The sequence below is a fragment of the Loxodonta africana genome, chromosome 25, assembly GCF_030014295.1.
Source record: "Loxodonta africana isolate mLoxAfr1 chromosome 25, mLoxAfr1.hap2, whole genome shotgun sequence".
Taxonomy (NCBI): domain Eukaryota; kingdom Metazoa; phylum Chordata; class Mammalia; order Proboscidea; family Elephantidae; genus Loxodonta; species Loxodonta africana.
Window position 1 is genome coordinate 46,145,505 of NC_087366.1, and position 12,702 is coordinate 46,158,206.

The following is a 12,702-nucleotide window of genomic DNA, read 5'->3' on the forward strand; positions in this document are numbered from 1 at the left end:
CTGGGTAGACTTGAAACTCCAACTGTCATGGATTGAATTATATCCCCCCCCAAAATGTGTGCATCAATTTGGCTGGGTCGTAATTCCCAGTATTGTGTGGTTGTCCTCCATTTTATGATTGTAATTTTATTTTAAAGACGATTAGGGTGAGATTGTAACACCCTTACTAAGGTCACATCCCTGATCCAATGTAAAGGGAGTTTCCCTGGGGCGTGGCCGGTACCACCTTTTATCTTACAAGAGATAAAAGGAAAGGGAAGCAAGCAGAGAGTTGGGGACCTCATACCACCAAGAAAGCAGTGCGGGGAGCAGGGGTATCCTTTGGACCCAGGGTCCCTGCATGGAGAAGCTCCTAGTCTGGGGGAAGATTGATGAGAAGGTCGACAGAGAGAAAGCCTTCCTTGGAGCTGATGCCCTGAATTTAGACTTTTAGCCTACTTTACTGTAAGGAAATAAACTTCTCTTTGTTAAAGCCAACCACTTGTGGTATTTCTTTTATAGCAGCACTAGATGATCAAGACAGAATTTAATACCAGGAGTGGGGTGCTGCTCTAACAGATACCTAAAATATGGAAGCACTTTTGAAACTGTGAATGGATAGAAAACTCAGAAGGAAGTGAAGAGAACTGTTAACACTGGAGAAGGCACATATGTGGGAAACAACAGCAGAGGACCGGCTGCAGCAGCAAACCAACAGCAGCAGAACCAGGGGTGCTGGAGCTGACTCACAGAGTGAGAGAGCTGAATGCCCATGCACAGGAGGCTTCCTGGTGGAGTAGGGTGCCTCTGGGCACTGACGGGTAGAGCTAGGCTTGCCAACTCATGGAGCTAGAGTGCTGAGTGCCTGTGCACAGGAGACTTCTTGGCAGAGTAGGGTTCCTCCAGGCACTTATCAGTGAAGCTACTGAGCTTTGGAACACTTGCCCCAGCAGGGCAGATTTGACTTGAGGCCCAAGGGCCCAGAGGCCAAGGAACACAGGAAGCCGAGCTGCCTCAGTCTCAAAAGGCATGGCCACGACCTCTGGGATTTCAAACTGTGGAGCCACAGCCTCTGGTGTTTCAAAGGGTAGAGTTGCCACTCAGATGGACTAGGAGAATACTGTGGCTAAAGCCAAGGGAGCAGAGTTACTGTCCCAGTGGGCCTGAAAGGCAATGCTGAAGCCCAGGTCTGAGGAGTCTCCACTCAGAATCCAGAGTGTGGCCAATACCTAGAGTCTGGAGGGCAGGGCCATTGCATAAATTGTCTCAGAGAACAGAGGATTATTTTCAAAGCCTTGATGGCTAATGTAATGTGTTCTGCTGACTTGCTTGGTGCCTGTTATTCCTTCTTTTTCTCCAGTTTCTCCCATTTGTAATGGAAATGTCTAGCAGATAACTTGTGTTCTAGATGTCACAGATGAAGAGGGATTTTTGGATTTTGGACTTGGAGTTAAGACTTTTGCTATGATATGATAGGGTGAATATGTTTTGCATGTTGCAAGGAAGTGATTTTTTTGAGGGCCAAAGGGTGGAATGTCATGGATTGAATTATATCCCCCCGAAAATGTTTGTATCAATTTGGCTAGGCCATGATTCCCAGTATTGTGTGGTTGTCTTCCATTTTGTGATTGTAATTTTATGTTAAAGAGGGTTAAGGTGAGATTGCAATACCCTTACTAAGGTCACATCCCTGATCCAATGTAAAGGGAGTTTCCCTGGAGGGTGGCCAGCACCACCTTTTATCTTACAAGAGTTAAAAGGAAAGGGAAGCAAGCAGAGAGTTGGGGACCTCATACCACCAAGAAAGCAGTGCGGGGAGCAGAGGGCATCCTTCAGACCCAGGGTCCCTTTGTGGAGAAGCTCTTAGTCCATGGGATGATTGATGAGAAGGCTGACAGAGAGAAAGCCTTCGCCTGGAGCTGACGCCCTGAATTTGGACTTTAGCCTACTTTACTGTGAGGAAATAAACTTCTCTTTGTTAAAGCCATCCACTTGTGGTATTTCTCCTATAGCAGCACTAGATGACTAAGACACCAACCTTTTGGTTAGCAGCCAACTGTGTTAACCATTTGCACCACCAGGGACTCCATGGTTTTGTTTTAGGGTGGGCCTATTGTATATAGCATATAATTTGGTTTATTTCTTTTCTTTACCAAATCTGAGAGATTTTACATTTTAATAGAGGAATGTAAGCCCCTTCCTGACCTCATTTATTTCCCTATCTAGCCTATGAAACATAGTTTTTTGATTTAACATTTTCTCTCGAATCTCTTATCCATTTGTCCTATTGTAAAACACATCTGCCAAATCCATATATGTATTCATTTGTGTATATCTGATCACTGTAGTACTTGCTTGATCTTATCCCAGCAGTTTTTTGTCTATTTTTTAATTTTTTTGCTTTTTGATCTTACATTATGCTTTTTTCCCCAAACTTTTATTAGATTGATTAGGTTTTTCTTTTTCCTTTTGGGATTTGGCTCAGATAAACCAAAAACCCACTGCCATCGAGTCGATTCCAACTCATAGTGACCCGATAGGACAGAGTAGAACTGCCCCATAGAGTTTCCAAGGAGCACCTGGTGGATTCGAACTGCTGACCTTTTGGTTAGCAGCCGTAGCACTTAACCACTATGCCACCAGGGTTTCCATACATGACAGTATATTTGCTCATGTTAAAGACCCAGAGTTGGGATTGATGGTATCAATATTTGGGCATGGGGGTGGGCCTGGGGACAGAGAGAAGTCCACAGAGTGAGCCTTGGAAATTAGTTAAGGGAGGATGGGGTTTTTAAAAGGAATTATTGATTGTCACTGAGAGAGCAATTTAACCCCCCAAAAACTAAACCTGTTGCCATCGAGTTGATTCCAACTCAGAGAGACTCTATAAGACAGAGTAGAACTGCCCCATAGGGATTCCAAGGAGCAGCTGGTGAATTTGACCTTTTGGTTAGCAGCCGACCTTCTGGTTAGCAGCCATAGCTCTTAACCACTTCAAGAGAGCAGTTTATAGGACTTATTTATTTATTTTGTGCTTTAAGTGGAAGTTTACAAAGCAAGTCAGTCTCTCGTACAAAAATTTATATACACCTTGCCATATATTCCTAGTTGCTCTCCGCCTAATGAGACAGTACAATCCTTTTTTCCACTGTTTATTTTCGTGTCCATTCAGCCAGGTTCTGGCCCCCTCTGCCCTCTCATCTCTCCTCCAGACAGGAGATACCCACACAGTCTCATGTGACTACTTGATCCAAGAAGCTCATTCTTCACCAGTATCATTTTCTATCCCATGGTCCATTCAAATCCCTGTCTGAAGAGTTGGCTTTGGGAATGGTTCCTGTCTTGGGCTAACAGAAGGTCTGGGGACCATGACCTCTGGCGTCCTTCTAGTCTCAGTCAGACCATTAAGTCTGGTCTTTTTATGAGAATTTAGGGTCTGCATCCTACTGCTCTCCTGCTCCTTCAGGGGTTCTCTGTTGTGTTACCTGTCAGGGCAGTCATCAGTTGTAGCCGGGCACCATCTAGTTCTTCTGGTCTCAGGCTAATGTAGTCTCTGGGTTATGTGGCCCTTTGTGTCTCTTGGGCTCATAATTACCTTGTGTCTTTGGTGTTCTTCATTCTGCTTTTCTCCAGATGGGTTGAGACCAACTGATGCATCTTAGATGGCCGCTTGCTAGCGTTTAAGACCCCAGACGCCACTCTCCAAAGTGGGATACAGAATGTTTTCTTAATAAATTTTATTATGCCAGTTGACTTAGATGGAAGATTAATTTTTTTAATTGAATTTTTCTGCCAAGAAGTTATTGGTGACCTTTCAAAGTCTTTATGTATGGCGGTGACACAAATTGAATGAGTTAAAGAGTGAGTTAAAGAGTTAAAGAGTGAGTGTAGACTTGTCCTTAAAATAATACATTGAGGAAAAAGAGTTCAGTGAGGAAAGAGAGATTTAAAATGTATTCTTGTCCTTAGAGTGAAATAGCTAGACATGCATTCAGCCAAGGGGTCAAGGTGTTCTTTTTTCTTAGAAACTCAGAGATTTGAGCTTTTGATAGGTAAGAAGTAAAGACCTAGTAACAAGAAGAAAAGTTGAATATACTGGAAAAAGAATAGCTATCAGAACAAGGATTATTCTTGGGCAGGAGGAGAAATTTTACTGAGTTTGAAGGAAGATGGTAGTTACAGGTAAAAATGATGAAAATTTTCTATTTAAGTGTGGAATAGGACCAAATGTTTGAGGAAATTCAGCCAGATGGGCTCTTATTTTCTTTGTGAAATAAGAGACAAGACCCTCTGATATTAATGAAGTTTTCAGCAACATAGGTATGAAAAAAAAGGAATGAGCCTGGTTAAATTTACCCCAGACTGAGGGTTTGCCAGAAAGCTGCACTAGCAGGATGAATAGATAAAGGATTTGAAAGAAAATGGCTTACCCAAAGAATCAAATTCTATAGGTTGGATTGTTGTTGCATGCCTTTGAATCTATTTCCACTCATAGTGACCCTATAGGGCAGAGTAGAACTGCCTCATAGGGTTTCCAAGGCAGTAATCTTTATGGAAGGAGACTGCCACATCTTTCTCCCCAGAGCAGCAGGTGGGTTTGAACCACCCACCTTTCGGTTGGCAGCCAGGCACTTAACCTCTGTGCTAAAAGCACTCCTTAGAGAGAGAGAAAAAAGATGGAGTCAGGAAGGGAAATGAAAGGAGTAAAAGTTAAGAATTCTCTTTGATTCTGAAGAACTGAAATAATGGGAATACACTAGAAAGAATAGGAAAGATATGTTGTGGTTCAAGAGGGCAATGATGACAGTGCCTTTGTCATGAACAGAATGGTATGAGCGTATGCATGATCCATCTGCACACGCCACACCCATGGGCCTCCCAGATCCATTTTCAAGAATAATACATGAAATGTTTGACATAATTAAGAAACCAAGGATAGAAGGAGTTATTTTAGCGACTTGACAGCAACAAGTAACAGGACTAAATTTTAATTAATCTTGACTCCTTTAACTACTGTTCCCTCCATACCTCTCCCCAGAGAAGGAACAAGTGGATGAAAAGAGCTTGTCAGGAAAGGTAGTTTTATCATTTAGCCACCAGATTTCATTCACAAGTTAAATTACATACTTTAATTTTATAAATTAAAATACAAAATCTGCTTCCCAATTTTTTCTTTCTCCTGAGGTTTCTGTTTTTCTTTCTATAATGAAAGAAGCCATACATTAGATTCATAAGAAGTAGTTGTACACTTAATTGAGAAAGCCTTTGATAAAAAAATATATATACACACACACACACACAGTGTTTCATTATACCAGTGACTGGCATCTATTAAAAATGAGAATTCAAAGTACTATTAAGGTTTATATAATTCTGATAAGACAGTTAAATAATGGCATCCCAGCAATTTCTCCCCCAACCTCCCACACAGACAAAATGACTTTGATTTTAAGATTTTAGGAATGGCAGTAGCAACAAGATATGTAATGTAGACGTGGAATAAATTTTTGAAGTGAAGGAAAGATGAAGGAATCTTGAGGTGATGCGTTTAGATCTGCACTGCCTTATATGACAGCCACTGGCCATATGTGCCTCTTGAGCACTTGAAATGTAGCTAGAATAACTGAAATGTGTTGTAAGTGTGATATACACACTGGATTTCAAAGACTTAGCATGAAAAAGTGATTGTAAAATATCTCATTAATTTATATTGTTTACCTGTTGAATAAAATATATTATTACATTTCATTTTCCCTGTTTCTTCTTTTTGAAATGTGGCAACTAGAAAATTTAAGATTACATAAGTGGCTCACATTATATTCCCATTGAACAGTTTTATTTTAGATGGATCGTATAGACAGAATGTAAAGATCCCTTAGATGATGGAAAGAAATGATAGTGAACAAGGACTCACGGAAACAGTTGCTCTTTATTTCTCTGTTCCAAATGGGAAATATTATTGTTTGAAATTTCAAACTTTATTAATTTTAACTCAGTGTATAAGCAGAGTTAGAGCCAATATTCTTCAACGGTTTTCATCCAACAACATCAAAAAAAAAAAAAGACGTGAAGAATGCTTTTCATTGTAGTGTCTTCAGATACTAAACAAACCATAATACACCTAGAGTAGTGGGTAGAGGTCACTGAAATCCCCTACTTTAGCTCTGAATACACTTTCCAGGAAGGTGATTGGTCACAAATGGGAAGCTTTTGGCAGCCTAGTCATTCTCTAACCATGTATTAACTCTCTCTTATTCAAAGGAGAAGTTTTAATACTTATATTTGGCATTTTCCTCCACAGGTATTACACTAACAGCCCAAACTTCCGCATTTTTAGTATCAGAAGTACTGTAAGTATTTAATATTTTTTAAAACTATGTTTAAGTACTTAATTTTTTTTGCACCTTAGAGCAGAGAGCAGAGTTAGTCATACTCAGGTTTATGACACAGGGTCTGTCTTAGTTAGCTACTGCTACAATAACAAAAAATTCTACAAGTAGGTGGGTTTAAGAAACAGAAATTTATTTTCTCACAGTTTAGAAGGCTAAAAGTCTGAATTAGGACACCTGTTCTAGGGGCAGCCTCTCTGTCAACTCTGGGGAAAGGTACTTGTTCCTTGGTTCCTTGGTGATCTTTATGTGATGTGGCATCTATCTCCCCCATCTCTGCTTGCTCACTTGCTTGTATAATCTCTTTTATATCTCAAAAGGGATTGACTTAAGACACACCCTATACTAATACTATCTCATTAGCATAACAAAGAAACATATTTCCAGATGAGATTATAACCACAGGTATAGGGTGTTTTTTTTTTTTTTTTTTAATAGAGTTAGGATTTACAACACATTTTGAGGGGACACAGTTCAATCCATAATAGTATCATTCTTTTATTTCATTTCCTTTCCCCCTCACTTCCACTTCCATTTACCTTCCTAATCTAGGTCCCTCTCTAATATATATCCTTAAATATGCATGTAACAAGAGGCCGTGTTGAGGAGTGACTCCAGCAAGATGGCAAAATAGGAAGCTCCACACTCCCATTCCACACAGAAGCATCAAAAAACAAGCAGAAACTGTTAGAACCAACTTTGTCAGAACTGGAAAACAGACGCATGAGGGTGAAAACACTATACCAAGTGAAATAAGCTAGACTAGAGGGAAAAACATTGTATGACTCCACTGATTTGAAATGAATAGGGAAATTCATGGAGACAGAAAGTAGACCGGAGATTACTGGGGGAAAGGCAAATGGGGGTTATTCCTTAATGTGTATAGAGTTTCTATTTGGGATGAGGAAAAAGTTTTGGAGATAGAGAGTAGTGAAGGTTGCACAACATTGTGAATGTAATTAATGCCACTTAAAATCATTAAAATGCCTAATTAAATACACACATACGTATGCACGCACACACACACACACACACATATATGTATCTCCACCACTCTTCTGCTGATTTGTCATATTGTGGAAGCTTTTGTGTTGCTGTGATGCTGGAATCCATGCCACCAATATTTCAAATACCAGCAGGGTCACACATGATGGACAGGTTTCAATGGCACTTCCAGACTAACACTAGGAAGAAGGACCTGACAGCCTACTTCTGAAAAAATTGGCTAGTGAAAACCTTATGAATAGCAGTGCAACATTGTCTGATATAGTGCCAGAAGGTGAGCCCCTCAGGATGGAAGGCACTCAAAAGACTGGGGAAGAGCTGCCTGCTTAACATAGAGCCTACCTTAATGACATGGATGGAGTTAAGCTTTCAGGGCCTTCATTTACTGTTGTGGCACAACTCAAAATGAGAAGAAACAGCTGCAAATATCCATCAATAATCGGAACATGAAATGTACGAAGTATGAATCTAGGAAAATTGGAAGTCATCAAAACTGAAATGGAATGCAAAAAGATTGATAACCTAGGCATTAGTGAGCTGATATGGACTGGTATTGGCCATTTTGAATTGGCAAATCATATGGGGTACTATGCCGAGAATGACGAATTGAAGAGGAATGGCATAGCAGTCATCATCAAAAAAAAATTTCAAGAAGATTTATTCTGAAGTACAACGCTGTCAGTGATAGGATAATATCCATAGACCTATAAAGAAGACCAGTTAATACAATTATTATTTAAATTTACACACCAACTACTAATGCCAAAGTTGAAGAAATTGAAGATTTTTACCAACTTCTGCAGTCAGAAATTGATCAAACATGCAATCAAGATGAATTGATAATCACTGGTGATTGGAATGCGACAGCTGGTGAAAAAGAAGGATCTGTAGTTAGGAAATATGGCCGTGGTGATAGATATGATGCTGGAGAACATATGACAGAATTTTGCAAGACAAATGACTTCTTCATTGCAAATACCTTTTTTCAACAACATGAACAGCTGCTATACATGTGGATCTTGCCAGACGGAATACACAGGAATTGAACTGACTACACCTCAGAAAGAGACGATGAGGAAACTCAGTATCATCAGGCAGGACAAGGCCAGGGGCTGACTATGGAACAGACCATCAACTGCTCATATGCAAGTTCAAGTTGAAGGTGGAGAAGATTAGAGCAAGTCCACGAGAGCCAAAATATAATCTTGAGTATATCCCACCTGAATTTAGAGACCATCTGAAGAATAGATATGATACACTGGACACTAGTGACAAAAGACCAAACAAGTTGTGGAATGACATCAAGGACATCATACACAAAGAAAGCAAAAGATCATTAAAAAGACAGGAAGAAAGAAAATATCAAAATGGATGTCAGAGGAGATATCTGAAACTTCCTCTTGAACATAGAGTAGCTAAAGCCAACAGAAGAAATGATCATGTAAAAGAGCTGAACAGAAGATTTCAAAAGTTGGCTTGAGAAGACAAAGTATTATAATGAAATTTGCAAAAACCTGGAGTTAGAAAACCAAAAGGGAAGAACATGCTTGGCATTTCTGAAGCTGAAAGAACTGAAGAAAAAAATCAAGTCCCGAGTTGCAATTTTGAAGGATTCTACAGGAAAATATTGAATGATGCAGGAAGCATCAAAAGAAAATGGAAGGAATGTACAGAGTCATTGTACCAAAAAGAATTGGCTGATGTTCAACCATTTCAGGAGGTAGCATATGATCAAGAACTGATGGTACTGAAGATGTCCAAGCTGCACTGAAGGCATTGGCAAAAAACAAGGCTCCAGGGATTGACGGAATACCAATTGAAATGTTTCAACAAACAGATGCATCGCTGGAGGTGCTCACTCATCTATGCCAAGAAATTTGGAAGACTGCTACCTGGCTAACTAACTGGAAGAGATCCATATTTGTGCCCATTCCAAAAAATGAAGATATTATCCAACAATATCATTGTTATCACATACAAGAAAATTTTGCTGAAAATAATTCAAAACCAGCTGCAGCAGTACATCAACAGGGAACTGCCAAAAATTCAAGCCGGATTCAGAAGAGGATGTGGAATGAGGAATATCATTGCTGATGTCATTTGGATCTTGGCTGAAAGCAGAGAATACTGGAGAGATGTTTACTTGTGTTTTATTGACTATGCAAAAGCATTCAACTGTGTCGATCGTAACAAATTATAGATAACATTGCAAAGAATGGGAATTTCAGAACACTTAATTGTGCTCATGAGGAACCTATATGTAGAACCAAGAGGCAGTCATTTGAACAGAGCAAAGGGATACTTCATGGTTTAAAGTTAGGAAAGGTGTGTGTCAGGGTTGTATCCTTTTACCATACTTATTCAATCTGTAGGCTGAGCAAATAATCTGAGAAACTGGACTATGTCAAGAAGCATGCGGCACCAGGATTGGAGGAAGACTCGTTAACAACCTATGATACGCAGATGACACAATCTTGCTTACTGAAAGCAAAGAGTGCTTGAAGTACTTACTGATGAAGATGAAAGACTACAGCCTTCAGTATTGGTGGCACCTCAACATAAAGAAAAAATTCCTCACAGCTGGATCGGTAAGCAACATTATGTTAAATGCAGAAAATACTGAAGCTGTCAAGGATTTCATTTTACTTGGATTCGCAATCAATGCCCGTGGAAGCAGTAGTCAAGATATCAAATGACGTATTGCATCGGGCAAATCTGCTGCAAAAGACCTCTTTCAAATGTTAAAAAGCAAAGATGTCACTGTGAAGACTAAGGTGCACCTGAGCCAAACCATGGTATTTTCAGTCACCTCATACGCATGGGAAAGCTGGACAGTGAATAAGAAGAGCAAAGAAGAATTGATGCCTTTGAATTATGTTGTTGGTGAAGAATCTTCAGTATGCCATGGACTGCCAGAAGAACAAACAAATCTGTCTTGAAAGATGTATAGCAGAATGTTCCTTAGAAGCGAGGATGGTGAGATTTCATCTCAAGTACTTTGGACATGTTATCAGAAGGGACCAGCCCCTGGAGAAGGACATCATGCTTGGCAATGTAGAAGGTCAGTGAAAGAGAGGAAGACCTTCGATGGGATATATCGACACAGTGGCTGCAGCGATGATCTCAAGCACTGCAGCTATTGGGAGGATGGTGCAGTACTGGGCTGTGTTTCGTTCTGTTGTTCATAGGGTTGCTATGAATCGGAATCAACTTGACGGCACCTAACAACAATAACATGTATTTTATTCTCTTAGATTCTATTTTAAATGGAATTGTTTCCTTAATTTCCCTTTCACATTTCTCACTGCTGGCGTATAAAAAAAAGGCCCTCTATTTTACCAAGCATGATATCCTCCTCCAGGGACTGATCCCTCCTCATAACATGTCCAAAGCGTGTGAGATGTATGCTTCTAAGGAGCATTCTGGCTGTACTTCTTCCAAGTCAGATTTGTTCGTTCTTTTGGCAGGTGTAATCCAGGCTGTGGTCTTTGATCTTCATCAGCAAGTGCTTCAAGTCCTTTTCACTTTCAGCAAGCAAGATTGTATCACCTGTATAACTCAGGCTATTAATGAGTCTTCCTCCAATCCTGATGCCCCGTTTTTCTTCATACAGTCCAGCTTCTTGGACTGTTTGCTCAGCATACAGATTGAATAAGTACGGTGAAAGAATACAACCCTGACACACACCTTTCCTGACTTTAAACCATGCAGCATCCTCTTCTGTTTGAACGACTGCCTCTCCATCTTTGAACTGGTTCCTCATGAGCACAATTAAGTGTTCTGGAATTCCCATTCTTTGCAATATTATCCATAATTTATCTTGATCCACACAGTCGAACGCCTTTGCATAGCCAATGTTTAACACAAGTAAACATCGTTCCAGTATCCTCTGCTTTCAGCCAGGATTCATCTAACATCAACAATGATAGCCCTCATTCCACAACCTCTTCTGAATCCGGCTTGAATTTCTGGCAGTTCTCTGTTGATGTACTGCTGCAGCCACTTTTGAATGATCTTCAACAAAATTTTAGTTGCATGTGATATTAATGATATCGTTCCATAATTTTTGCATCCTGTTGGATCACCTTTCTTTAGAATAAGCATAAATATGGCGTATATAGTCATTAACAATTATATATATTTTTTTCCTTTATAGCCACCATGTGGACTTGGTTTTGCAGAAAAATTCATATTTAATACTTGGCATCAGTCCTTAAGTTGGTGTCTCTAAAGTCATCTTGATTATCTGAAGCTCTTCCTTTATTAAATTTCTCAGGAAGGTTTTATGGTATTTTATAGTTATAAGAGTTTCCTTATGGATTTTATACCTAAAAGTTGGTGTATCTGGATATAAAATCATTGGGTAGTATTTTGTTTGCTTTTGTATATTGTTACTTTATTGCCTACTATCACAAAGTTTTGCTTCTGATGGAAATCTGAACTTCTTTTCCTAATGCACGATTTGCTTTTCTTGCCTGAATGTCCAGAAGAATTTTTTTAAGTCCAATGCTTACTAGAATAGGTCCTAGTTTGTTTTGTTTTTTTATCATTCATAATTGCTTTTCCTAGGTATGAAATGTACCCTTTCAATATGGTGTTTTAAGTTCTATTATTTGAGATTTTACTCTTAAATTGTAGTTAATGTTGTTGTTCTTTTCCAAGTGCTTTGGTTTTCTTCTTCAGGGACTCCAAATATACACATACTGTGTATTCTTTGCCCATATTTTATATTTGTCACTTACTCTCGAATCCTTTCTCTCCCTTCTTTTTTGTTATTTTTTAATTTTCCCATTCTTTTACCTCCTGATTCTCTGAAGATATTAGTATGTTTATTCACAGTTATTGTCCTAATTTAGTTCATATCTGAAATGACCTTTTCTTTAATTTTTAATTTTCTTCTGAGTTCTATCACTTCCTTCGTGAGTTTCAAATCTGATCTATATTACCCCTTCATAACTTATCTCTTTTTTACTTATTTTACCTCATTTTGAAATATTAGATTATAGTTTTCATTGGGTAGGTTTTAGGATTGGGCAAATCTTTAGGGTATTCTTACAGATATGTTATTCTCCTTCTTATTCTCTCTCTCTGTTTTTCTTATAATAAGTTTATGTGGAATTTAACTGTGATCCCTTTCTGTTGCTCATTTTTTACATGAAATTAATTTTCCTCATCTTTGAGGAGGGGAGGGCTCGGTCAAAATGACTTTTTAACTTGGTAGTTTTAGGTTTCTTCTTCTGTTGTTTTTGTGGTGTTCAAAAATAAGGCTATACTTTCTGAGACTCCAGGTTTTATTTCTCTCCTCTATCCCTATCTTTATTTTTTTCTC

General features: G+C 39.1%; 1 protein-coding gene across 1 annotated transcript in view; it reads left to right on the forward strand.

Moving 5' to 3' along the window:
* Positions 1-650: 650 nt before the first annotated feature.
* The window catches only part of CATSPERE (catsper channel auxiliary subunit epsilon), a 192,176-nt gene continuing 180,124 nt past the window's right edge, over positions 651-12,702 (forward strand). Inside the window, exons 1-2 of the mRNA XM_064276949.1 lie at positions 651-775; positions 6,281-6,329. Of these exons, the coding sequence (XP_064133019.1) occupies positions 651-775; positions 6,281-6,329 (174 nt within the window). The remainder of the gene's footprint in view (positions 776-6,280; positions 6,330-12,702) is intronic.